The sequence below is a fragment of the Dioscorea cayenensis genome, chromosome 19, assembly GCF_009730915.1.
Source record: "Dioscorea cayenensis subsp. rotundata cultivar TDr96_F1 chromosome 19, TDr96_F1_v2_PseudoChromosome.rev07_lg8_w22 25.fasta, whole genome shotgun sequence".
In the NCBI taxonomy this organism is placed as follows: domain Eukaryota; kingdom Viridiplantae; phylum Streptophyta; class Magnoliopsida; order Dioscoreales; family Dioscoreaceae; genus Dioscorea; species Dioscorea cayenensis.
The window spans coordinates 4,933,848-4,961,484 of NC_052489.1; the positions used below are offsets into that span (position 1 = coordinate 4,933,848).

The window sequence follows — 27,637 nt, forward strand, 5'->3', positions numbered from 1 at the left end:
TTTGTTATTCTCACTCCCTCATTATATTCCTTTGCCTTGCCTCCTTCTCCTCTACTTTTTTCTTACTTTTTTTCTATTTACAAAGTCGACGAAGCAAAGGACAAACGGGTACAAAGATACATTAATTATGATGCCTTGAATAACCTCATGAGAATAATCATCTCGCCATGCAACCATGGAAGAGAGAACGAGAAGTAATCCTCACACAGAACTCCCACAGAAGACCCTAAATATGAATTGTAAGCTGAGAGATTTAAACTCGAAACCTCTCACTTACAACCATGAGTAGTTACCATTGGGCTAACCCAAAGTTCCTTACTTTTTCTACTTTCTATCCCCACTTTCCGATTCTTTTATTATTATTATTATTATTATTATTATTATTATTATTATTATTTCTTCGCACCATATGTTTTTTGTTGACAGAATATTTTTAAAATTTTTCTTGTTTTTGAACATGAATGTGGTGATAGGCCAATATGATTTTAATTGCCAAACGTTCTTTATGTAAACTTTTTTTATTAAAATAACATTTAAATATTATCAATTTTTTTTATTTTTGGCGTTCGGTTTTAACTATTTTGAATTTTAAATTAATTGTAGCAAGATACTAAAACACTATAAGAAAATAAATCTTTCATAATATGGTAGATGTTTTTTTTTTATATTTGAAGATTTAAATTTGAATCAAATTATTTAAAATGACCATATTTTTACTATCTGGACTAATCTTTAATACTATTGGATATTTTTAAAATAAAACATTAAATAAACCAAGAATGTTATTTTATTAATATTTTTTTAAATAAAAAATAAATTAATTTATAATTTAAAAAAAATATATTTAAATATCAAAATTCTTAACTCAACTTATTAGATTCAGTAAATATGAATACATAAAATAAAAAAAAAGTTTGAGGCACTCTTTTTTTTTTAAAAAAAAATTAATTAATTAGTTGACATCAATTAAAACATTATTTATATTAATTTAAATTTTGTTGGAAATTGCGTTTTTGAAATTTGAACACAAGCCAGTGTTTAACTGGCCTGCCACGTCACACACATATACATAGCTTTACCCCCTCATTAGTGAAAAAAAAAGAGTAGAAAAAAATGAAAAACAGCGTGACTTTATCAAAGGTTCCCTTCTATTTATCCACTTGTCTTCATTATATATATATTTAAAAAAAAAAAAATCCACAAAATAAAACACCAAGACCCGGATGAGAAACCAACGTGCTCGGTTCCACTCACTCGCGGTAAACGCACCATAGCAGTTACATCGAGCTCACCAATAGCATGTTGACCTCGTGCGACTAAATCAAGAAGCGGTGAGAGTTACTGCGGTGACCATACCGCTAGAACTAGAAAGAGGGGAAGAAGCGACGACGCCGAGATAGTTGTGTTTTTTTTTTAGTTCTTTTTTTCCAAAATTTCTCTTTTTTTTAGCTTCTCTCTCGTTCTTTGATTCTTTGTCTTCGAAACCCTGGGAAATTTTCTTGGTTGATTGGTTCGATCGAGAGCTTTTCTGGGGTTTGAGGGTTTGGTGGCCCTCTCTGATGGCGTCGGTTGGGGCGGCGGCGTCGAAGGCGGCGAGGATCTGCTTCAATTCGCACTGTAAGGAGGCGAAGCCGGAGGCGGCGCCTGTTCGGAAAGGGTGGAGGCTTCGCTCTGGAGAGTATGCTGACCTCTGTGATCGATGCTGGTGAGTTGCGGTTTCTCTACTTCTCCCTCTTGAATCTGTGCTTGTGTTGTGTTTCACGTGGTTTATTGGATTCTTGGGACGGAATGAGACTTGTTGCTTTGTGTTCAAATTCGGTTCTTTAGGGCAATTCAATGGTAAATTTGAGATCTTTTTGGTGTTTGGTTTTGTGCTGTGTTGTTCTGATTAATTTCTGTGTCTTTGTGTTTTAGGTTTTGTTGGGTGATATTTCTGAGGGTTTTAGTGGCGTAAGATGACTGGGTTTTTGGATCTTAAAAAGATTTTGGTTTATTTTGAATGTTTGTTTTCTATTTCCTGATTTCTTGCGGGCTGGGAACTCTATGAGTATGCTAAGTATTGTACGTGTTTGCCACAGCGCTTATGGTTTGTTATTGTACTCAGTCGAGTGTGTCTTACCGTATTCTGTATCATTTAATTTTTCATCATCTTTTTATCTGTTTCAGTGGAAATTATGAGCAAGGAACCTTCTGTGAGACCTTTCACTCAGATGATGCAGGGTGGAGAAATTGTGAATCATGCAGGAAGGTGAGAGAACTGTGTCAAAATAAGTGTTTTTGATTTAAAGAAGGTTTATGAGCAGAATCAAATGCTATCTTGTAGGAGTTTATGAGTGTTTATGCTTTAATATGCTGTTTGGGACTGTTTTTTCTTCTGCAGCGTGTTCATTGTGGATGCATAGTCTCCAACCAAGCTTATCTGCTGCTTGATGCTGGTGGTGTTGAGTGCATAGCTTGCGTTAGAAAGGCCCTCGTATCGGTAAGTGAAAATTATGATATGGTGCATTATTTTGAGACTTTAGCCTCTATTCCTCATGTTTGTGTGAATACATGTAGATAACTTCTGCATCGAGTGATCTGCTTTTAATCTTATTCAGAATGCTTGTTTTTGATGGATCAAAGTAATGTATCATTTAAAAAATTTGATTTCATGGTTTGCCTACCCCTGCTACTTGCACTTCTGGAAGGTTCTATCTTGAATGCCAAGAAGAAATGAGCAGCATTTTGAAGGTTTTTACTGAGACTTGGCATTAATGGTTGGGTATACTTGAGTAGGAATAGGTTTGTAATGGTATTTGCATTCATCAGCTTAAATTTCAGAAGTTACTTCTGTCTTCTGCTGGTTGCCAAAATTTGATTTGCAGAATGTCTGCAAGAAGATATGTTCAGACCATTGGTTTACCCTAGTTATGTTGTGTATGATTGAACTACTAGTACGATTGATATGATATAGTGGTAAGAGGGAGGGCCATAGATATGAAGAATGAAACAATATTAAGATGTTTTTCTTAGGTTTCTCACTTAGCTGTAGTTGGATTCTGATTCATAGCTCTGTCCAGATATTGAAAATTGAGTACTGCCTGTAGGAGTTATGCTGACAAGACATAATAATTGGAGATTGAGATTGAGATGGATTGGAATGTTCCCTCATGTCAACCACATAAATTATGTTTGCATGTATTATGCATGCACTATCAATCATGGGAAGTGAGTTAACTACCATTGCAAATTAAATAAGCCATGCCCACTATAATGTTTAATCACATTTACGTTACTTTTAAAGAGAATACCCCGGCCTTTTTACCAAGCACATGTTGAGGTGTTAGTTAGCACAGATAAAAGAGGATCAGTTCGTTACCCTTAAGGCTTGTGTTGACCTATTAAAGCTGCCTCCTTGGATATGGGTTGGCCAACATAGGTTCCAAGGCTAACATGTATCTGATCTTATTGCCACTTGTCTTAACCTTCTCTTGGAGTGTGGTGCCTTGTAGTCCATCACTTGGAAGCTATGTGGTTTGTCATATAGGTGCTGGATGCTTTTTCTCCCATCTCATCTTCTGTGCTACCTGGTTAGTTTCAGGATGTTGACAGATCTGTGGTGTTTTATACTACATTTTTTTCAGTTAATTGTATATTCTTATTTTGTATAAAATATCTATATTGCAGGGCATAAACTTTAGTATGTATAATCAGCCTTAAACTTTAGTGTGTATGATCAGCCTTCATTTATCTATTTTGAAGAGATTTCCAATGAGTTCTGTCAAATTTCTGTCAAACTTTAATGCATTACTTTCTCTGGTAGGTCTCTTGTTTATGTTTGAGATCTACATAATATTCCAGGAACTTTGCTGTCTATGATTTTTTCTTCTTTGTTGACAAGTAACCATACCACATCTTATTCCTATGCGTGTGATCATGTTTTTACTTCTTAGATATTGCTAGAGCTTATGTTTGCTAGATTTATACTTCATGTCCTCTTTCTTGGTTATCTATTCTCACATTTGTGAACATCTTCATTGCTTGTTGTAAAACATGCTTATCAATTTTTCAGGCACCAAACCAGATGCGGCCATCACCTTCATTTCTGCCATTACAACAAGCATCTGAGCGGCCAAAAGATTTGCCAACTAAAAGCTGGAACCAAATGAGTTCATATCCTGGACAATGGCGTCAAATGCCTAAAATATGGAATTTGTCTAATCAAACTGAACTGCAAAGGCGAATATCATATGAATTTGACAGACCTAGTTCTAGTGAGAAACTAATTTCTGGAGTGCGGCCTTCAATCTGTGTGCCAGAGAAGAAAGCTGATGATTTGTCAGAGAGAATGGCATTCAGCAGCCTCAGCCATCATGTCGTGAGGGACAGATATGTTAATGGAAACAACGGCTTAGACTCGGTTTCTGCATTTAATACATATCACCAAGATGAAAGGAATGTTGATGGCACACCAGATTCTGGTCACCCTAGGGGTGAGACCGATCCTCTTTCTGTGAGAAAAGGGGCAATGCCTCCTCCATCTTCAGTTAGTTCTTCTGGAGTTAACTTTGAGGTATATCCAGGTTCCTCTGTTAGTACTCCGGTGCCACCAGTCTATGTGAAGGATGAGTCACCATCTCCAATGGTTGGTTTGTCAGCTCCTTATCCATTATCTCGGGACTCAAATGACCAGTCTAGGTTGTTGGCTAACCAACCTGCAGGTCAAACAACACAATCAATGGGAAAACAACTATTCCTTACTCCTAATAATGTTAATGACTCAAATGCTGATTCAAATTTTCAAATGCGTAATGGAAGACCTAAAGTGGACAGCCGGGGCCGTAATCATTTGCTTTCTCGATATTGCCCTAGGATAACTAGTGAAGAGCTGCAACAAATATCTGGAGAGTATCCTTTGTGTCTTTCTTTTCCTCATAGTAGATACATTTATTATGAATCAGGTACGAGCGCTATATTTTTTTACAAAAGATTTTAGCAGCCTCATTAACCATTAAAAGCGCATGTTGATATTTTCTGGTGGATTGCAAGCATCATTTTAAAATGTTTACTTGCACAACAAATGATGCAACAGAAAATGGAGAAAATATTTATCAAATAGTTGTTAGTACTTTAACATATATTTTTGTTGTAAAGTTTTAATTATTATATGATAAAACATACCATGAAAGCTTGCTAGTTAACCATGCTTAAGTGTTGTCAGACCTGGTTTCCTTTGGTCATGTCTAATTGAAGAAGATACATCTGCTAGTTTGTGCCTTAACTTGTCCTAAGTTCAAATTCTGTCATCACTCCCTTGTTTGAGAAGATATTAAGTGCCAGTGATGCTGGTCGTATTGGGCGACTTGTGCTACCAAAAAAATGTGCTGAGGTTAGTCCTGTTGATGCCCAACTGTTCACTTATTGTTCTGCTTATGAAGCACAATGTTGTCATCTCAGTATTTTATTTATGCCATAGTTCTATGATATTCATGAACAAACAAATAGCAGTTTGCTCCTACTACCATGGGCTATATGACCAAATGCTTCAATTTTGAATAAACCCTCAAGGATCTTTTTATAGATGTTGAATTTGAAAGGGACTTGATCTCTTTCTTTCGGATTTTAAGCATGTAATGCAGCTTGGTAAATGGTGAAGAATTTAACCAACTGATTATATAGACAATTAGAATATTGCCTTTGGTTCCGAGGAACAATGTTGGATGGATTTGGACTTTTATATAATAGAAGGTTTTTATTTGTCAGATACTGATGTAGCATAAGGTGGATTCAGTGAACCATTTGTGACCAGAAAAGGGATTTACCATGTCCTGTGATAGCCAGTGAAATGGAATTATAATAGCACAAAACATATTTTTAAGGTAATAGGACCACAACCTGAAATAAATCAAGAAAAGCCAAGGAATATTCTGTTGTAATGTTACTCAATTTTTTAGTGTAATGCTTTTTCTAATACAACACCTGTTGCCAGGCATACTTCCCTCCTATTTCTCAGCCAGAAGGGCTTCCTCTGAAAGTTCAGGATGCAACAGGGAAGGAATGGGTATTTCAATTCCGCTTTTGGCCAAATAATAACAGTAGGATGTATGTTTTGGAGGGTGTAACGCCTTGCATTCAGTCAATGCAATTGCTTGCAGGGGACATAGGTACCTTCCGATGCTTGCGCTCTAGAAGGTTCCATTTTTATAATGATGTGATATGTCTCTTTATTCCCTACATGTTTGTATGTGTTTCTGGCTATAAATTGTTTTCTCCATTTAATATTGTTGTTCATTTCATTCAGATAATTGTTAGGTTACATCTCATTGAACAGCATTTAATATTATTACCAAAGCATTTCACTTGTCCTTGCCTTCTATTGTACCTTCTTTTGTCTTTAAATTTTGCCGGAGCATACATAGATTTTATTCTTCTTTTTAGGTTGCTTTATATGTAACAATATCCTTTTATATAAACGAAAACACTAGTTCTTTGCCAAACTTAAATTGTTTGTAGTTTCCCTGCCCATTCGATTTACATTTGGCCTGTATATAAGTCCAATTTGAAATCTCTGTTAAGTTCTGTTTGAAACAAGGTTGTCAGACCCGGCCCGGACAATGACCCGGCTAAGCCCAGGGGTCAGGGGTCAATGGGTTCGATCGGGTCGAACCGGGGTTGAACCGGGGTCAATAATTAAATATAAAAAATATTATAATAATTAATAATAAGCAAATATAATTTTAAACCCATAATTATATTATAAAAACCTACTCAAATTTGATATTTAAATTGATAAATTACTTTATATACAGTAGAGTTTTCTAATTATGTCATTTATTTTTACATTTTTAAATATTTACAAATTTAATATATTAATATATAATTATTGAACTTCTCTCGATGTTATTTATTTATTTATTTGTTTATTGGTTGATTTTGTTAAAATAAATAAGAAATTTAATTCACTAATTCTTATATCTCAATTGAGTTTTTATTTTGTTTTAGATTTTCTTATATTTTTTATTTAATTAGAATACTTTAATTTTATATTTTTATAATAAAATTACACTCATTTATTGTTTTATTTTTTTAATAAATTAAATTTTTAGAAAGTATTTACATAACACATTAATATATTTTATTTTTAAATGTTAATTTTTGTAATATATATATTGTAATTCTATTTATTGATTATAAATTATAAATTAATATTAATAAATATACACGATTTTGTGATTTTAATGAGAAAATAATAATAAATTATTAAATAATGTAAAAAAAAATTAAACATTGTGACCCGATTGACCCGGCCGGGTCAACCGGTTCCCGGTTGAACCGCCCGGGTCACCGGGTTAACACCGGGTTTTTTAATACCCGGGTCAATGGGGTATACCCGGACCGGCCACATGGCCGGTTCCCGGTTTTTCCGGTTGAACCGGCCGGGCCGGTCCGGGTCTGACAACCTTGGTTTGAAACTCTTTGGGCTGAAGTTTCACCTTTCAATTCGTTTTTGCTTGACATTTCTATGAGATACCTTTACTCTTTTTTGATGCTTCTCTTTTTTGCTGCTTTTGAATTGGAGTAGTCTTTGAACTATCTGAGCAATCTAGATATAAAGTAGAATATAGAAATAACAACTAATGATCATTTGCCTTGGATGTAATGTTTGATTTTGTTTTATTATTATATTGTTTAGAATTTTTATTGCTTTTTTAATGGTGTGGGTAATCTTTAAAGATGGAAGTGGACGATGAGCTCAATTTGAAGACATCTTTCTTGTCTTGCTTTTCCTGGGCTGAATCTTAATATATTCTCACTATTTCAAGAACAATTTAGTTACCTGCAATTAGCATTAATAATTATTTTGTGATATTGCAGTAACATTTAGCCGAATAGACCCTGAGGGCAGGTTGGTTATGGGATTCAGGAAGGCTTCAAGTATCTCAACTGAACAGGTTTGAACAGAGAATGTCTATGCATCCTATGCACTGAGTAGTTATTAGTTAACAAGTTTTCTATGATTGCCTCTTTTAATTGCCCTGGTGTTTATGTTCTTTCCATTTTAAAAGGTGTGCATTTGACTAGAAAGCGACCATTCACTAGACATACAACTTGAAACATATTCAACCGTGCTCCCTAAGGTTTGAGCATAGATTGAATATCCTTCTATAAAATTTGTTACTTCCTGACTGTACCAAGTCTGCTAACTCCTTACGTATATGGTCTTCAATATTAAGTTGGTGAATCCATCTTCACATAATTTATACATTCCGAACTAGTTTTAGCAGGATTAATTAGTATGTCATTACTCACAAAGAACTGGTCAAAGGTACTTCTTGAGACTGATAAGTTTCTCTCATTGCCTGTTTGTAATATAATGACTGATTAATCTAACTTGTTTAAACATACATCTTGATTCTTTGCTTTTTACAGGAAAACCAGCCCAACCGAAATGGGAATAGTTTTGCAACACCGTCAGATGCAAATAATCGAAACAATGCAATTGAAACTATTGCAAATACTTCGATGCGCCCTTCCAAAGGTGCAACAGAACCAAAAATCTCAATAAATGCAGAAGATCAAGCAAACCAGTCTAATTTTGACAAAGTAGGATTCATACAAAAAGATGGTCCTGGCTCTAAAGCTTCTCCCGGACCTTCCAAGAGAAAAGGTAGCGCTCTTGGTTCAAAGAGCAAACGCTTAAGGATTGAAAATGAGGACTCCATTGAGCTGAAGCTCACATGGGAGGAGGCTCAGGAGCTCCTTCGACCATCTGCTAATCCTGCTTCCAATGTAGTAGTTATTGATGGGCATGAGATTGAAGAATTTGAGGTATGACATAATTTCTAATGTAGTTGTAGTTGAGATTTATTAAATTGATTAACATTGCACTCTAGAGTACCATTGCTATTAACTTTGATAGGTCAATAAAATTTTAAATCCTCACAATAAAAGTCATTCAATTTTTTTAACGCCATCTGTTGAATTTCATCACAAAGTTTAGTTCGAAGGAAATATCTTTCATGTTGCATTAGGGTGAAAGTTCTTGGGTTCATTTTCTTTTCTTTTCTTCTCTTTTCTTCTTTTATTTTTTATTTTTTATTTTTGAAGAATGTTATTGGCTAAGGGTGAAAGTTCCTACAGGCTTTGGATAGATTTATTTGCATTATAGTTATTGATGTGCAATTTATGATGCTACATTCTCTTTTTTCCTCTCCTCTTTTATTTGTTTTATCTTTTTTTTTTATTTACTAATAATAGGCGTCTTGAGCTCTTTCTGAAGTGCGACAGTCAGTATTAATGATCCCTTACATTGCTCAATAAAAAAGTGAAAGTGGGTAAAACTGTAAATACTGTGAATGCCAAACCAAATTTCAATCAAACTATTTTTAAATGAAATATATCCTGATGCAATTGATGTTCATATCTTTCTGTTTTTATAAGAACTGCTACTTTTGTCAATGTTGTGCAGAACAATTTGGCAAATTCGGATTCTTTTCAAATATGTGCTACTGCTTTTAATTAAAACATTAACTTGGCTTTGTAACAGGAAGCACCAGTTATTGGGAAACCCACATTTTTTTCGACTGATCTTTCCGGGTAATGCCTTCTGTATTCCTGATTGTAACAATGCAGTAATCCTTTGTAATGTTGCCTTGGCTGAATGTGAATTACTCTAGAGATAGATAGTGGAATTGGATGACAATGGATAGTGCGCATGATCGGAGCAAGCTATTCTTTTGGTAGATTATGTTGTCCGCTGTGCAGATTTGAAACCTTGAGTAAACTCATTTTTGACTTTCTTAATAGTTTTGAAATTAGTGGCATACAGAGGGTGTACCTTGGAGTTCATGTGCAAAGCCTGAAAAATACATCAGGAATTTGATTCCAGGCCCTATCCATCAAAAGAATGACTTGGAGGGTTGACTGCAAAATGAGCTATGATTGACCTGACTTTTTGGCTTTGGGATGGAAATTGTTTATGATGGCTGAAAGGATTTCTGTAGACTGTAGGTAGATAACTGTTCATGATGATGTTGCACATTACTGGACCAGTTATTGTGGAGGAGCCTAGGTTGCATGCCTGAATAATATCTATCTGCTTTTCACTCCTTGCTATAAAAGTCCTATTGCATGTGTCACCCTTGTATACAGTTTCTGCTGAAAACATTATTATGTTTTTTGGAAATGTGTAGATTTGGCCTCTAATACAAAATTCCTATTAGTTGCTTAGCTGCTTAACTGGTAATTACTTCTTCAAACCATATGCATTGTTTCAAGATGTGATACTTTTGGATACCTTAAATTATTTTTAACCAAGGGGTTATTCCACATAATATGTGGCTCTCTTGCAAATGCCAGCTATATTTAACTATGCTTACTGAACTCAGTGAAATACGCCAATGGGCTCAATGTGAGAATTGTTCCAAGTGGCGCAAGTTGCCGGCGAATGCTTTGCTTCCTTTTAGGTGGACCTGCTCCGATAACAAATGGGATCAAGAAAGGTACATTTGCTCTTTGCCATGCTCTTGATGAAATTTATATTTGGGTAGTTACCAGCGGCATTTTGTTTTAAACTGAATTTTGTTGGCTTAATATAACTTGTTTACTTATGATTTTGCAAAGCCTTTGCAGTTTGACAAATCAACTTCATCGATCTGCAATTGTGGTTTTCTTGTTGTCTGCTGTGATTCATTTGTATTGTATTTAATGCTAAGTTAGTTATCTTTATCTGTCATTCCTTTCAAAGATTTTACATGACTGTGCATCCTTTATTGAATTCCTGTTAAAAATTTCACCACAATCTACTATGTCACTGGTATGGCATATGGATGGTTGTGACTATGCAACATATCTAAAACTGGCAGGTACAGCTAATGTAATGAGTAGACCATTAAGTAAAGATTGGTTGCTAGGGCATGAATAGTAGACCATTAATTAAAGATTGGTTGGTAGGGTATGAATCTATCTGTATTATAGGCTAATTTATTAGCTGCACAACAACATTGGCCTTGTAAGCATGCAAATAAAATTTCTTGATCTGCTACTGCACTGGGTCTATTTCTCTAAAGTTGTCCTAAAGTTGCTCCTCTCCATTGTTGCAAGTTATATCCAAGGATATCCCTTTGGAGAAACCTTGCCAATTATGAAATCCTGCTGATGTAGGCATGGCATCTGCTAAAAGACTTGTGACCTCACCTTATGTAAAAAGACATATCAATTCCAATATTTCCAATAAAATCATCCCTTGATAAATGAGGTAATGAGCAGAGCTGAATTCATTTCATGTTCCGATTTTGTGCATCTGATATCATATTGAAGTTGTGTTACCAAATAGATATTGTTCAGCGTTGGTGAGAGTAATTGTCCTTGAAATTTGTTTTGGACTAGGCCCTCTGATGTTTTGCTTGCAACTTTGAAAGCTACCCAAAACTTAACCATGTCTCAATCTTTAGAGCTGGTTCCACTATGTGAGCTAAATACATTTTATCCGCCCTCAAAAAAGTCACTTGGTATCTCCTCTTGTTTTTGGGAATAGGTCATTAGAGTTACTTGTTTCAGTGGCAAGCTTTTGGTATCCAAGATTGCGGTGGACTTCCTATTTTGTATCAAATAAATAGTGACTCCATTCTGTTGACCTTGTTCCCTAAGATGCGTGCAGAACATCAAAATTGACTCACATATAGCCTTTGAAGTTGAAACACTAAAGCTTGTAAATTATAAGCCAAAAGTCTTGTATTCAGCAAAAATCTACAGAACTAATTCAGAAATGTAAAAAAAAGAACAAGGATTTATGATACATAATCACAATTAAATGAAAATTCAATTTTGTTGAATTCAATGTTTCTTAAGTTGAGAACAAATACAAAAATTTGATTCATTGCAAGTACATTTGAAGCCTGGCTATTCCTCAATCTAAATCTATCTTCAGTTTGAGCTGAACTCCAAAGACTATCGAGTTTTGGGTGACCATGCATGTTTTAGCAACATCATTATAATTTTGTTTGATGAGTCATTACTATCTTTTGCCATTTCAGGGCTTCATGTGCATCACCTCAGGAATTAAGTAAGGAAGAGTTTGCTGCTTTGCTTCCAACAAATAATGGTATTAACAGCTTTAATGTTTTGTTTGACAGAATCTTCTTATAAGAGCAATTAATTAATATATTAGTGTGTTAGTCGCTTTTTTACATCTTTCTAGTATTTATCTCTCCTGAAATCATTGATGTGCTCCAAAACAGTAGTCTTCCTTTTCTGTTAAATTTGCTTGAAATTACCACTGAGATGCATGTTCAGCAATCAATGATGAGAGTTCACTTCTCTTTTGATGTAGAGTAGCTTGTAAAAGTCAAGAATCTAAAGAAAGAAAAATGCCATTGAAGTTATGGAGATTATTAGTGAAATGATTCTTGTAAGTTGCAGTAACATGTTTATAAGAATAATAATAATTTCTTGGACTTGGTCATATAATTCTAGCTAAAATTAAGTTCCAGTAGCAATAAGTAATGGCATGTCTAGTTCCCAAAGAAAGAGAATACGAATGTGGATAGTAAAATGAATAGATGCCTTTTGCATGGACATAAAAGAATCCAATCTAAGTATCTTTCGGTGAGCCCCATGAACTTTCTGTATAAATTTTTTTCTGCTGCTTCTAATCATAATTATTATAAATTAATTATTCATATATGACAACTTTTTTTATATTTTAAACATTTATCCTGGTTTTATAATTTTACAACATGGATTGTATCATAGATACTTGATGGTGCATAATGTTCCATAGGACCTTTGTTCATGTCTAGTGACAATGATAATTTTTTTCCTTGTATGCAAAGTACCATAGCATATACAAGTGTTCTTTGATAAATCCAAATCTAGCAAGTCTTTTATTTTAAGGGTGACTGAAATTTCTCAGAATCGAACTGCTTAAAAGCAGCTTCCTTTCTAATTCATTGTTTGCTTGAGGACAGGAAAAAAAAAATTCTTCAAGTTCTTTTAAATCTATGTTTCAACCAATTTCCATGTTTTCCAAGTCAAGAATATTTTTGATGTATCTGAATGAGATATTACATTGCTTTCTCCATTTCAGGTGTATCAAAGAAGTCCAAAACCAAAGTGGAGAATGAGACGGTTGAAGTGTCAGACGGACTTGACACACTTGCCAACCTTGCCATCCTTGGCGAGGGTGAAGCCCTTCCCTCCTCTTCTCAGGCTACAACAAAGCACCCGCGCCACAGGCCCGGCTGCACATGCATTGTTTGCATCCAGCCCCCGAGCGGCAAGGGTCCGAAGCATCAGCAGACTTGCACATGCAATGTTTGCCTCACTGTCAAACGCCGCTTTCGAACTCTCATGCTCAGACGTGAAAGGCGCCAGTCAGAGAAGGAAGCTGAAAAGAAGCAGCAGCTCATCCAATCATCTGGAATGCTTCCACAAGTAGTTGATCAGACCATGCCAGCTAATAATAATCTCCCCAGTGCTACTGCTACACCAGAAAAGCTAGTGAATGAAGATGTGACACTTGAGGAGGAATCAGAGCAAAAGCCGGTGATGACAGCGGCGGCAGCTTCTCTATCTCCGGTCAAGGCCACGATCGACTTGAACATTCAGCCAGAGAGGGAAGAGGAGCCATCACAGCCTAGAGACTTGACAGATATTCCAAATTCCCGTGGCTGGCTCCCAAGAACTGACACCGAGGGTGAGGCGGCAGAGTAGAAACTAAGAAGTCTTGAAGGCCATGCATGTCTGATCTCTTCTTGCCGGTACGTACTCCATCCTGACACTCATCTTCCATTACTTTTGTTTGGCTGTTTTTTAAGCTGTTGAGATCATGCTTGCAGAGCTCACCTTCCCCAACTTCTGCCGGCAATTTTGATGACGACGGTCATATGTTTATGGAGTAATCATACCGGAGCCTCTTTTTTTGGTTCTGTTCTATTTACCCCTTATACCTTTTCTGCTTTTCAACCTTCCAAGGGAAGGGAGATGTGGCCTTCCATCGTCTGTTTTATTTAGGCGTGTACCGTAACATCATGTACTTTTTAACGTAGTCTTAAGAAAGCCGCGGTCGGCCTGTGTCTGTCAGGTCCGGAAGTGGCAGGCCGGAAAAGCAACCCAAGGATCAGTCAGGAATGGAAACCCATGTATCTAGGTTTTATTTGATAATTGTTGTTTTAATTGTGGTATAGTTTCAATTTCATAATTGTTGTTTTAAGTGTGGTATAGTTTCTATTTTGTGCCATGCTACTTGAATTCAGAGGTAAGCTGTGTTTTTCTTCTTTTTTCTTTTGTGTTTTTGCAGCAAGGTGCATGCAAAATAAGGTTATCTCATTTTGTTCTTCTATGCCTTAATATTCTCATTTCCTTCCAGTTTTTTTTTTTAAATTTTTAAATTTTTTTTTTAGGTTTCATTTGAATCAGTAGTGTGAAGTTGAAACTGAACAATGATTGGATCTATTTTTTACTTATATTTTGTGGAAAACATGTCAATACTTGAGATGACTGGTTTCTCACTTAATATGTTTTATGATTTAAATTTTCCCAATCAAGTCAAGGGACAGTCTCATCTTTCTTCAGTTAGGATTTAACCAAAATTTAACTTGCAACAAACTAAGCATTCATCTCAACCAATAACCATTGTTTTCCACAAATAACCCTACATTCAAAGAAAAGAAAACACCATCAACCAACCAACCAAACAAACACCATTGTATACCAAAATTTCACTTAAATGCTTAAACTCTTCCTCATCAACCAACCAAACACCATTGTATACCAAAATTTCACTTAAATGCTTAAACTCTTCCTCATCAACCAACCAAACACCATTGTATACCAAAGTGGCACAAGGAAAGTAACCCTACATTCAAAGAAAAGAATACCAAACTGCACTACATAACAGAATATCTTCATCAAACCAGAAGGGATATCTTCATCATAATGGTACATCCATCTTTTTCACTATTACGAGGTAATAATTAATAGTAAAATGTCCTGTCATAATGTCATACAGCAACTGTATATTTCTGCAGAATAACCATAATACAAAATTAGGTCAAGTTACAGTTGCCTTCAATTCATGTAAAGAACTATGAAACTTGCTTTTAAATACATGGATAGGTGTAATAAGCTAACTGACACAGTAATGTAGAGAACTGGGTGATGTCAGATAAATCACAAGAGGATGCAAATCAAGCTATAACTTATCAGTCATACCCCCCATTCAGTTTAGAGCACCTATCAACGTTTCACTGAAACAAAAATATATCAGTAGCACAACTAGAAAATTATTCCAGCTCAATTACATAAGTTTCAGCCCAGCGAGGCATCCCATTGCCATCATCTCAAGGCTCACGATACTCAAATATTATAAGGTAAGAAACATAAGGTAATGAAAGTACTTCATCTCAAATTCGTTTAAGCAATCACTTGCTGTTATGTGCTTCCTAATACAGTTTTCCTACTTGAAGCTGATTACCATGTGCTTAATGTAAACCAAAAGCTTGCTCCAAGTCGAAAAAAATAATAGCCTAAAGGTAATCTTGCCCGTAGCGCCTTCCTGCTTATTTAAAAACAATCCTGGGTTCCTTGCTAAATCATAAGAACAGGCCAACTTACCTGGTTTGGGAGGCATATGCTCCTCGAATATGAAATGTGCTAAAATTATTTTGAAAAGAAGATCAAATTTGATATATAAATTCCTAAATGTAAATAAATTAAGTTCCTTTTCTTGTACATCTAAAACCACAAAAATATCATCCATACAGCAGTCAAATCATAGCCATTGATACATTGGACTAAAATGTTCCACACGATCAAATAATATACACAAAAGAATGTCATACATCGTATAGCGTCATCACCAAGAAAAATAAGCTCATATATCTACACAAAAGAAACAACTGAACAACCAAAACCAGGGAAAAAGGTCACTCACTGAAGAGGAATGAGACCAAATGTTTTGTGTTCATAATCAAGTGGTGTTGAGGACAGCCATGAAGGCATTGTATGAAGACTCGAGGTCGAAGAGAAGTTGCCTTGTCTGTTGCTCTGTCAGCTCATCTGCAGCTCTCATCTTCGCCAGCCTCGCAATCCACTCCTTCACTTTAACCTTTCCCTCAAAATCGGGAGGTAGTAGGTTGCCTCCCAACCTCAACAAGGAGCTCGACAAGTCTGACAGCAGAGGATGCACCTATTTTTTCATAGCAGCACAAACAATCTCAGGATTATTCTCAAACTAACCCTAATTTCCAATTAAACCCTAATTTAGCAAATTAACTCAGTAACACATCCGACAAGATCATAGATTATCCTCAAATTCTAATTAAAAATAGTACCAGCTTATACCAAAAACCAACACAAGAACTACTAATTCATTCTCATAGCAGCACAAACAATCTCAGGGCTATTATCAAACTATCCCTAATTCAAATTAAGCCCTAAATTTAATTCCAAGATAGAAAATTAACTCAAAAAAAAATCCAAGAAGAATGTGAATTAATCTCAAATAATCTACTGAGCAATAAACTCCAGTTCTCAATATCCACACATAGGATCAACAGCTACTTATGGAAGACCCAAGACTACCAAAATTTATAAAGGAACAACCACAAATTCCTCAAATTTATCTTAGCAAAAAAAATAGCAAATTTTTTTTATGAGATAACAGTTTGGTTGCAGATCTATTTCCCAATTCCTTTTTTCCAATTAACAAGCATTTCATTCACATAGTATCCAGTTGATTGGCAGAAGAACCTTGTAACCAATAATTTAACAGAAGCATCAAATGTAATTATTTTTCATCTCCAAAATTGCAGTTTAATTCTTTTAAATTAAATTTAAAATTAAATCAGAGATTGAAAATTGTGTCATTTAAGTACCAAGATAAGAAATTTAGTTTCAAAAACACGCCGGAATACCTGATCCACGGCGACCATGTTGAGCTTGAGGGTGTCCATGGCGGTGATGAAGTGCTGGGTGCACTCAGCAACCACGGCGGCGGAAGCTGCGGATCCGGAGGCGGATGCGGATTGCAAGCGATGTTCCACGGTGGCGGGCACGCCGGCTGTGACGAGGCGATGAAGGGCGGCTGGGCAGTCAATGCGGTAGGCTTCCACAAAGCGATCTACAGAGGGGACAGCGCCGGCGAGGGACGCGGTGAGGGTGCGGAACTGGGCGATAAGCTTGAGGCACTCGGCCTCGTACTCGGCGGAACCAACGAGATCCCGAACGTACGCTTTCTCCAGCTTCTCCATCGTCTTGAGGATCGCGTAAAGGTCTGCGAAGCTGTCATACATCTCCCGTTCCCTCTTGTCGTTCCAAAGCCGGATCTCCATGGGAGCAGCCATCGATCGAGATGCGTGGATTAGGGTTAGGGTTTTGATCGGAGATCTTCGAAGTTCCAACCCTAGAAATCGTAGAACTGTGAGAAAACAAACAAAAGACAAAGAAAAAACGTGTTGTTGACCCCGTTTTACATGTTAAACCCCATAAAAATTTTAATTTAATTTAGTATTACCCCCTGAACTTTTAACTAATTTCACACACAGCCCAATTATTTTGTTTACCATTTTAATTTTATAACTTTATATAATAAAACTATTTTTTCTCTCTTCTTCCTCTAAACTGTCTCCATTTTTAAATTATATAGGTCATATTATTTATTTATATTTATTTATTTTAAATAAACAGTATTTTCTCTTTCATCACTCAAATTTTTGAGTTTGTAGAATTAGATGTTAATATGTTGGAAAGAGAAGGTGTTGCGTGAAAAAAAACCATAATTTTTTGTTTAAAAAAAAAGAAGCTATTTTAACTGGGATAACCTTTTCTCAGAGATAGTAGGAAGGAGAAGGAGGCTTCAGCGCCACCCACTTCGCTCTCCGGCGACGGCGACCGTCAGGTTTCCGGCGGTATTCCCATCACTCTTACTCTCTCCTTCTCTCTTGCTTGAACTCGAAAAATCCTTTCTTTTAGATTCGTAAATGCAGTATTTGATCAAATGCTGGCGTGGAAAATCCCTGTTTTTATTCTTTTTTTGGATTGCCATGTTTTTCATGCTGGCATGCAGTATTTGTTTTTGTGAGTTTGGTTGCGAGATTTATGGTGAATTAATTTACTATTTTTCACTGGATCAATTTTGAATGAATTCCTCGCGTACTTGAAGGGCGTTTGTAGGGAAAAAAATTTGCCCTTTTCTTGTGGTGATTGTTTGTATTTTTCAATCTATGAAAGTTGAGTATGTGTTTTTCGCATATCTTGCAAGCAAGTGCTCCACTTTGTGAAGGACTTTGTGATTTGTTGAAGCATGATTGTTATGGTAGATTTTCATAACTTATGTATGCCTAAAAGCTGGAACAAGTATGCTTGTATTGGCACTCTCTATCATTGATTCTGGTTTTTCTGGTTGTTCTCTATTTTCCTTTTATTTTAAAAATGGTTACACTAGTGTGATTTAGGAACTATTTTTCCATTGAACATTTGGTAGACATTCTCTATCAAATGACAGGAACTTTGCTTTCCTCATTGCATTTATTTTTTAAATCTTTCTTGGTGGGTTGGTTGTGAAAACAAATACCTTATTCATGATCTTGGTGATGTCAAACTTCCAAAGTCCTGCTTCTCATTGCCTGCTTGTGACTTAAGGATAGTGTTGTAACATAGAAAATGAATAATAACAGCACATGTTTAATCTGTTTTGTTGGCCATGGTGGTCATGGAGGGAAAAAAAGAAAATACAAGCAAAAGTGGTTAAACTATTACCTCTTATTGTTTAATTCCTGAAGGTTCTCCATGTTGCTAGCCTTGCAGTCCTTTATGTTGCTAGGAAAATGAGTTTCTTACTGTAGAAAGGCTGTAATCATTTAGAGTGTGAGCTTTATTTTATTGTGGTTAAACTTCTGAAGTTGATTCTCAAGTTTGCAAGTAACTTTTATTTTCAGAAAAGAAAGAAATTGGTTCTTTTCTGATATCAAAAGTGGTTAACTTTGCAGCATGACGTATTGTATAGTGTCTACATTCTTATTTAATAACAATGGAAAACCAAGTGAAAGGTAACAAGTAAATGTGTTGATTCATTTTGGCATGTTAATAAGTAAAATCATACTCAACGCATCACATTCCATCAATTTATGCTTCATGAATTTTTCTTGTTTTCATTTGCTCCATATTCATGTTATTTTCTCAGAAACATACTTCTACATTTGATACTACCACTTGATATTCCAGAATGGTTGTCTGCATGCAGCATATTTTCTTCTGTAGTGTTTGCGTTTGTGAGCTCAATCATTCTCATATTCATTTCTTGTTCTCTCCACATAATTTTCCTGCAAATTTATGTTCCAGTCATTAATTTTCTGTTTCTTTTTAGGGGATCTGATATGATTCTGAATGGATGCACCACAACCTTCGGCAGCATGGCTGCCAAATCTGGGCCTTGCAAGAGCAGAAACCACTCTGGGCTTAAGTATTCACCTTTGGCATCCCGAGAAACTAATAGCTTCTCTAGATCATATCCTATCAATGGATTATTTTCCTCAAGAGGTAGTTCCACCTTGCTAGCTTCAGCTTTGCATGTTACTTCATGTTTTTCCACAAACTACATTATGATTCTAACAAACCTGTCAAGACACACAAAAGTTATTGTGACTAAATAAGCACATGAAGTGTTTTTTTTTCACATCTAATACGTCATTCACCGTTATGCCATTATAAAATTTTGAGATAATCAGTTTGTGTTGTTGGGAATGGCAGAAATGCACAGTTGAGGTCATAAAATTCAACTCTTCATGATTTTCATACAAAAATAATTTAAAAGTTTAGTAGGGTTTTGCAGAGTGTATTTTGTGTGGTCTTGTTAAAACAAACTTGTTTCTTTCCTTTTTCATTAGAAATATCTCTTGTATTATATCAGAGCAAACAATGGAACCATGTACTTTTAACAGGTGCAAATCATGAAAATAATGTTTCTAATGGAGTGTATTCAACTAGCATGCAACAGAGAGATATCTGAGTGATTCATTAAAATGGGGTCCTTAATTTTTGTTTCAACATTGTGATCATTTCAATACTTCAATTATTAATTTAGGAGTCAATTTTCTACTGTTTAGTAAGAAATTTGCTTCTTACTACTCTAGTTATGTTAATTATTATATTGTTTGTATTTTGAATATCAATGTATTTGTTAACTTATGCATAAGATGAGTACACAATATCTTTTTTCTAATTCCAACTATCCTACTTTTAGCTGTGAATACTCGTTTGGATTTACTAATGGACAATTATAACAAGCTTTTACTTCCTATAAATGCTACCTATAAATCTATGATTGTGATGGTTCTCTTGTATGATGCCCAAATCACAGTATTTAGCATGCCCCATCTCTCAAGCGCATCTTCGTTCCTGCTGACCGGAGAACATGGAAGGCTTACAAACACAATCAACATGATGCCGGGTCGCGAAATTTCTAGCCCTCGAGGCCCCGTGATCACCAGAGCATCCAAGGATGTACCATACAGCTTCCGCTACCCTCCGATGACCAAGAAGCCGAGGTGGTGGTGGAGAACCCTCGCTTGCATTCCATATCTTATGCCACTCCACGAGACTTGGATGTATGCCGAAACTGCCTACCACCTCCATCCCTTCTTGGAAGACTTTGAGTTCTTGACTTACCCGTTCCTTGAGTTTCTCGGTCGGTTACCAAGTTGGTTCTTAATGGCTTACTTCTTTGTTGCATACCTTGGGGTTGTGAGAAAGAAGGAATGGCCTCATTTCTTTCGGTTTCATGTTGTTATGGGAATGCTACTTGAGATAGCCTTGCAGGTTATCGGAACTGTGAGCAGGTGGATGCCGCTTGCCGTGTACTGGGGCAAGCTTGGGATGCACTTTTGGACGGCGGTCGCATTCGCTTACCTCTTTACAGTGCTTGAATGCATGCGGTGTGCTCTCGGCGGCATGTATGCCGATATTCCCTTTGTTTGTGATGCAGCATACATTCAGATTCCTTATGATTAAGGAACAGAGATTCTATGTCCATTTTTGTTGCAACTTTGCCTGTTGTTTCAGAATTTGGGTAATGTGGATTTTCTTTCTTTTTTCTTTTTGGAATTTCTTGCTCTTATTGAACAAACCATCAAGAGATTATCACTGTTTTGTTATCTTAAGATTTGATGTTATTTATGTTGAGGTTTAATTGTGCTGTGTTTATTCTGTATTTGATTGATTTAGGAATGGAAAGGAAACACACATTTGTTTGTTGTGTCCGGTTGAAGGAAGAAAATTTGACTTTGAATTGAGAATGGATTAAAAGAAATAAATAAATGAGATGACTTTAAATTGAATTCCCAGATTTTTTTTTTAAATAAATAAATAAAATTATGAATTTTATTGTCTGTTTTCTCTAGAGATGATCTTACAAAGCACAGTGCTGATAGTTATTATTGACTTCACCTATTGAATTGTTTTAATTTAATAAATTCTAAAACAAAAGACAAAAATCTTTTAATGTAATTACTAATATATCTTTATATTATATAATAAAAAATAATAAAATTTATAAACCTATAATTAAAAATAAACCACTTCTTGGTTCCGTAAACCGAGTCCACCAGATCAAAGTTATATTTTCTCTTTCTTTGCCAAAACAGATAATGATAATAGGTTGAAAAAGAGAAGCAAAATAAATATATATATATATATATATTCAATAACAACAATTGATAAACCAATATCTTCACTTCTTTAATTCCCTGAGACATCAGTTCCTGAATCATAGAGACAAATTTACATTTTATACAAAAAATAAATAAATAAAATAAAGAAGCCTTAAATCAAACACACAAATCACTTGTTACCACAGCTTCAGCAATTTTTGGTTATAAAAGAAGAACAAAAGAACCAAAAAACCCTGTTTATTCATAGCATAGGATCATCTTCAGATTGAGACAAACTGAATAACATTAAACACAAACGATTACAAATTAGCAAAGCCAGATATCCAAGGTTTAGGATCAAACATCATATGCAAACAAGGAATGGTTTAAAAGACATAGAGAAGATCTATATATATATATATATCAGTATCTTCTATTTAACATTTTTATTTATAAGAGATGCCAATCCTATAGGCCAGCTATACTTGGGAGGTGGTGGCTCTTGTGCAGCAGCAGCAGCAACTTCAGAGGACCTGCCACAAATATGATGATAATTAATAATCACTATGAAAATTGAATATGAAAAATAATATGAAAATACAACTTAGATAATAGTCACAAATGGATATTTATAGTGATAGTACTCTGAATCAGACATTCATCAAATGTTTGCTTAAATCATGCCAAACAGAGAAGAACAAAGGTTGAACTGAAAGTGTGATAGTAAGAATTGAGACAAAGTGAATTAGGACTACTGTCCAGCAAATTAATTACAATGGAAATAATTAAAAACAATCACTGGTTGATAATTGCATGAGGTCAGGAAATAGCCAAGTAAACCTTTTAATGCGCAATTCCTAATTACTTTGAAATACAAGGTTTGATGCTTTTTCTTTTGAATTACTAATAAATGAGATTAGCAGACCCGTTCAGGGAAAGATACTTGAGAGTTAATGTAGAAGATATAGGCAGTTAAGTAAACATAGAAACACACTAACAGTCTGGGTTAATGCTGATGGACAAGATACAACAAGAATTCTCCTGGGTACCCAATGTCATTATCAGCATGGACAATAAGATCAAGAAGGATGTGACACAAAGGCTAAGTGTATCAAATAGCAAATAAATGCAATTTTTTACCACATTTGCATGGTCATACAAGCAAGAATTTTTTGCCTATAATGGTAACAAATGACAGCTTGATGCAATTGACCCTTCTCAAACACTAGGGATATTCATGGTTTACAAATGGAATGTTAAACCAAAAGCCCTGTGGCTAGAATATACAAATATGGCAGTGACAATGCCTGAAGGCAATCTGATAAAACTCAAAAACCTAGGATAAAGAAAGAACTTGGAGACACCTGAACTCTAATGATCCCATATATATTCAAAGAAAAGATCTTGTAAAGGTAAATATTCCTGATTAATAATTCCGTTATAAAAATCACATCCACCTGTTTTACCCATGGCTAATTGCAAGATTACAATAACCTATAAAAATATAGAAATATAGCCACAATAGCCTCTAAAAAGAATTTGCAAGTACACATTTTTTAAAGACACTTCAAGCATATTTTTAGCTTTCATATCACATAACCAATCAGTGCTTAAATTATCTTTTAGCAAGTTATAAAGCAAGAGAAGTTAGAAAATCCAGATGAGGAGCAAATATGAAGCATGTAAATCAAGGAAAGAACACTTTATTATGCAATACATACACAGAAGGCAGTGGTCCCTCGTAAGCAAATGTAGAAATGCCCTGTCGTTGCTTATGCTTGGGATTGGCAGTACATATAACATAAACCCTTCCACGACGTTTGATTGTCTTACAAAATTCACATAATTTCTTCACAGATGACCTGACCTTCATGGCTAATCAAAGATAAGAAAATGAAAATTGCATCAGTTCAACAAGACACGGAACATTGTGAAATTTAAAGTTACTTCAGTCTTAAACTATGTGGTTTGCATTATTTGATCAAATTCAAAATCAAGCCAATGACGATGAAAAAAGATATAAAACTCATAAACTAATTCCTCAATTCCAAAGATCCTTTTTAACATTCAGTTAACATTAAGGAATTAATATCTGTGTAGCCTCTTAATAACTGTAAGAAACTAATGCAGTTCTCATTGACCTGATACTTGATAAGGTCCCATCAACCTTTGCCATTTTCTGAAAATTAAATCAACTGTCACTACTACATTCATTTTCGTCGGACAAAACAGAACAATTTTCTCATGTAGACTGGAACAATAAAAATCACAAGAATCATTACGAGGAAACTATAATCTCAATAAAGTCATCCAGATTAAGTTTCCAAAATTTGATCACTTCTTTACTTGCTTCATGAAATCCAATTGGCATCAGCCAACTTTTGAACAATAAATAAAATTGAAATGGCATACAGTTCTAAACAACCTACGATGGCAACTAACATTTGGTCTTAAAGCTTTCTGATTCAGTTTCAGTATAAACTTGCGGACAAGAGGGAAGAGAAATAGCTTCACAATGCACATGGCATTTATATGAAACTCATATATGGTATATTTAGAGAATACATAACACAAAACTGATGTTTAATCAAAACATGCCACTTGTGCTCGCAGCTAAACTTTGCATTTCTTCAGAATATATATGCAAATGATGTGTTCTTCCAAAAATAGTCAAATAACGATGGAATATATAAACTTTCACTGGATCACAAGCATTAAAAACCACAACCTGAGCATGGGAACACAAGGCATGACCAATGCAATGTCCCTACAAAACTTCAATTTATCCAAAACATCATACTAGATAATAAACATTCCCATGATCTGAAAACATCCCTACAAAATAATGCACACATAAGATGGCTGGTAATGGCACCTACAAATCAGTTGGCTTATAGATTTCTAGCTCTTGTGTGGACAATCTGCAACTAAATGGCCCTTCTGACCACATCCAAAACATGCTCTAGAATTCAAGTGACAATTAGTTTCATCATGAAAACCACCACATCTACAACATTGACCACCATCATCCAGTGTGGATTTGCCATCTCTGCCTTGAGTATCCAATTTCTTAGGTGGTCCATCCTCACCAACTTGTAAGTTAGTTGACCTGAATCTCTTCTTTTGGTGGCGTTCAGTTTCCTTCTGAACTTCATTAAGTCTCCATTCCACTAGCTTGGCTTTGCTTGCCACTTCAGAAACAGTTTCAAACTCAAAAGGTGCCAATCCTAGTTGGATTTCAGGTTTAAGCCCCTGTTGAAACCATTGGACTCGTGTCTCCTCAGTGGAAAAAATTTCAAGGGAATACTTGACAAGTCTGTAAAACTCGTTTTCATATTCATACACTGACATTTCTTCCTGTTGGAGATTAATGAATTCCTTCTCTTTCTGGCGGCGAAGATATCTAGGGAAGTACCTATTATAAAATGTTGTCTTGAACTTCTCCCAAGTATATGGTTCAGGATTGAGCTCATGCGTATGCTTCTCCATCTTCCACCAATCATATGCAGCCCCTTGCAGCATAAAGGTGGCATATAATACCTTTTGATCATTATCAAAATTTGTAACACTAAATATTTTCTCTATTTCCTCTAGCCACTCATCAGCATCCAGTGGATCGGCAGACCCTTTAAAAGCTGGTGGGTCTAACTTCTTAAATTCCAAAATACCATTATGCAGTTTTCCCTTCTTCGTTATATCTGTCAGCACTCGAGTGAATGCTTCCACTAATTGGAGCACCCCAGTTTGGTTTCCTTGACTAGGCTGGGCATTTTGATCACCTTCTGTTTCTGGGGCATATTCAGGAATGTCATTAGCAGCTCCTTCATGTCGAGTTTGGTTAATCCGCCGATTCCTCTGCCCCCTGCCAGAATCATCGATAGCATTATCCATAACTCTCCTCTCACGTATTGATCCCATAATCTGCAGTCATTAATATGCAGACCAAATGTTACAAAATTTCTTAAATCCTATAAAACTTTACAGCTAATAACTTCTTACATATGAAAAAGTTCCAGCTGCCCATTGTCTAAACCTCAAAAAAATACATTTAGGTTCTAGAGCACTAAATTGTTGCACCTTGAACTCATAGTTAGATAACACATACCGCAACAACTGAATGCTTGCCACATAAGTTGTTGGATGATTTTCTAACAACCAATAAAATTTACTGGCTTCCAAATTCCAACAGCAGAGCAATAAATCTTTAACAATAATATGTAATCATCTTTGTATCTGCCATCTCATCAAATTCAAACCTTCAACTAGAAAATAATCAATCATTCATAAATCCTACATCCCGTTCAAATAGAGTATGAGACAATATCTCCTTCAAACAAAATAAATTAATTGAATCATAACTGAGATCAACTCTAAAAACTCTACCATTCTTTTATCATAGAAAATTCCTCATAGGTGCAAATTAGAATAGAGGTATAACTCTATAAGCTCGATAACTCAGCAAGTAGTCCAACTACTCAACTGATTGAATCACACATGTACAACATACAATACTTTCATACAACCATTTCTCCTCTTGGCATAAAGGTGGCCAAATACTAGATGGCACATTATTTTCTGTAGGAAAACATACCATTTCAAAATAAGCATCAACATCTTCTTTTCATGCATGCATACTAATTTTTCAAAATACATTTTTTTTCCATGTTATAATCCATGAAGCATGAACCAAAATAAGGCAAATTAGATCAAACAAGCAACTCATAAGTGATTAAACCGCAAACCTAACATGTAAGACGTAATTATGCTGTTATTCGAAAATAAAATAATATGTCAACATACTTCGGATAGGAGGCCAATTTCCTGTCTTCATCACTCAACAATAACTACCCAAACTTAGCACCAATAGTTGAATAACCCAAAGATGATCAACAATACAATCTTCTCAAACACTATATGAATTATATAAACTTTTTCATCTTACTTAAACCCCTAATTCTCAACCCACAAACCAAAACCTCATTTTTTTGAATATCCAAGCAACACGCCATGCTTCACGAAAAAAATTTTGGGGCAATATAGTCATCAAGATCCCAATTGCACTGAAACTAAGCAACATTATTTGCAGGAAAAAAACCCAGAAATTTTCAATTAACAAAATGAACCCATCTACTAAAGAACTCTTTCCAGATTGATCCCCATTAACTCCATCTTGAACAGAATCAACAAAAGGATGAACATCATCCAGCACCAGAAATTTTTTTTTTTAAAAAAAAATCGATCTTAAACCAAGTTAAGCGCTTTGCATTAAAATCAACAAGTCTTCTTCAATCCAATGATGAAATCATGGCCTGATCTACAAACAATAAATCTACAAATCATCCTCTCAATTAACTGATCAAATTTCGGTCAATAACACCCGAATTCCTCCCATTCCTTCGAGTGGGACCAACAAACATGGGGAAAAATTTGATACCGAATCAAAATCCAAATTTTTTTTGCGATTCCGAACACAATAGCTGGAAAAACAAAGATACGATCGAAGCTCACCGAATATGGCGATGATTCAAGGAAAGATCGCAAGAATGAGCGATTGAGGAGAAGAACAGCGAGGAGGGCTTTTTCGGCGACTGCGAAGTGAAAAAGGGTTTAGGGTTTCAAGACTCTTTTTTTTCATTAAAGCCCCCCAAAATTCATGATTTACATATTTTTGCCTCTACTTTTTTTTTTTTTATATAAAATTAAATGTACCAAAAAAATAGGAAAAAATATTATTAATAAAAAAACCAATTTATAAATAATTTTTCATTTGTGGTGTAAATCATAGGCACATATAATGCTAGCTCAATAAGACAATTTTTATGAGTGAAAAAATGAATGATGATACATATTCTAATGGTAAATTGAGACAAAATTATGTAATTTTTATTTTTTTTATTTTTTAAATTTAGAACTCATAAAATTATTAAATACAGGGAAAATTACTGTTCATCCCTTGTAATTTTTAAAACTTTCCAAAAACCCCCTCCTACTTTTACACACCCCGGAAAGTC

General features: G+C 35.2%; 4 protein-coding genes across 5 annotated transcripts; 2 read left to right on the plus strand and 2 right to left on the minus strand.

Moving 5' to 3' along the window:
* The first annotated feature begins 1,248 nt into the window (after positions 1 to 1,248).
* LOC120250102 (B3 domain-containing protein Os07g0563300-like) lies at positions 1,249 to 14,191 on the plus strand. Its single transcript, XM_039258879.1, has 13 exons — positions 1,249 to 1,705; positions 2,167 to 2,248; positions 2,381 to 2,479; positions 4,052 to 4,887; positions 5,272 to 5,368; positions 5,969 to 6,143; positions 7,855 to 7,931; positions 8,410 to 8,808; positions 9,527 to 9,576; positions 10,368 to 10,481; positions 12,015 to 12,082; positions 13,067 to 13,739; positions 13,818 to 14,191. Exons 1-12 carry the CDS (start codon positions 1,560 to 1,562, stop codon positions 13,690 to 13,692), a joined length of 2,769 nt encoding a protein of 922 aa, XP_039114813.1. The 5' UTR covers positions 1,249 to 1,559; the 3' UTR covers positions 13,693 to 13,739; positions 13,818 to 14,191.
* A 1,497-nt stretch (positions 14,192 to 15,688) lies between these two features.
* On the minus strand, positions 15,689 to 17,415 carry LOC120250103 (vacuolar protein sorting-associated protein 28 homolog 1-like). The gene is made up of 2 exons (XM_039258880.1): positions 16,896 to 17,415; positions 15,689 to 16,168 (listed from the first exon to the last, which is right to left on the minus strand). The coding sequence occupies exons 1-2, from the start codon at positions 17,322 to 17,324 to the stop codon at positions 15,950 to 15,952; spliced, it is 648 nt and encodes a 215-aa protein (XP_039114814.1). The 5' UTR covers positions 17,325 to 17,415; the 3' UTR covers positions 15,689 to 15,949.
* Positions 17,416 to 17,798: 383 nt separating this feature from the next.
* LOC120283282 (protein TIC 20-I, chloroplastic-like) lies at positions 17,799 to 21,187 on the plus strand. Its single transcript, XM_039289922.1, has 3 exons — positions 17,799 to 17,888; positions 19,346 to 19,518; positions 20,339 to 21,187. Exons 2-3 carry the CDS (start codon positions 19,356 to 19,358, stop codon positions 20,986 to 20,988), a joined length of 813 nt encoding a protein of 270 aa, XP_039145856.1. The 5' UTR covers positions 17,799 to 17,888; positions 19,346 to 19,355; the 3' UTR covers positions 20,989 to 21,187.
* Positions 21,188 to 21,867: 680 nt separating this feature from the next.
* On the minus strand, positions 21,868 to 27,265 carry LOC120249930. 2 transcript variants are annotated; one of them, XM_039258641.1, is made up of 3 exons: positions 27,135 to 27,265; positions 23,348 to 23,501; positions 21,868 to 22,159 (listed from the first exon to the last, which is right to left on the minus strand). In XM_039258641.1, the coding sequence occupies exons 2-3, from the start codon at positions 23,497 to 23,499 to the stop codon at positions 22,060 to 22,062; spliced, it is 252 nt and encodes an 83-aa protein (XP_039114575.1). In that variant the 5' UTR covers positions 23,500 to 23,501; positions 27,135 to 27,265; the 3' UTR covers positions 21,868 to 22,059. The 2 variants fall into 2 exon arrangements, with proteins under 2 accessions (XP_039114575.1, XP_039114574.1); XM_039258640.1 differs by lacking the exons at positions 21,868 to 22,159; positions 23,348 to 23,501 and adding an exon at positions 24,506 to 25,547.
* Positions 27,266 to 27,637: the final 372 nt, after the last annotated feature.

Excerpts from the sequence above, each read along its gene's own strand:
- LOC120250103 (XM_039258880.1), bottom strand. The coding sequence starts at position 17,324 with ATGGCTGCTCCCATGGAGATCCGGCTTTGGAACGACAAGAGGGAACGG. Across the intron at positions 16,169-16,895 it reads ACATGGTCGCCGTGGATCAG|GTGCATCCTCTGCTGTCAGA; the intron begins GTATTCCGGCGT and ends ATGAAAAAATAG.
- LOC120283282 (XM_039289922.1), top strand. The coding sequence starts at position 19,356 with ATGATTCTGAATGGATGCACCACAACCTTCGGCAGCATGGCTGCCAAA. Across the intron at positions 19,519-20,338 it reads TGGATTATTTTCCTCAAGAG|TATTTAGCATGCCCCATCTC; the intron begins GTAGTTCCACCT and ends CCCAAATCACAG.
- LOC120250102 (XM_039258879.1), top strand. The coding sequence starts at position 1,560 with ATGGCGTCGGTTGGGGCGGCGGCGTCGAAGGCGGCGAGGATCTGCTTC. Across the intron at positions 4,888-5,271 it reads CTGCAACAAATATCTGGAGA|TTCAAATTCTGTCATCACTC; the intron begins GTATCCTTTGTG and ends ACTTGTCCTAAG. Across the intron at positions 6,144-7,854 it reads ATTGCTTGCAGGGGACATAG|TAACATTTAGCCGAATAGAC; the intron begins GTACCTTCCGAT and ends GTGATATTGCAG.
- LOC120249930 (XM_039258640.1), bottom strand. The coding sequence starts at position 25,544 with ATGGGATCAATACGTGAGAGGAGAGTTATGGATAATGCTATCGATGAT.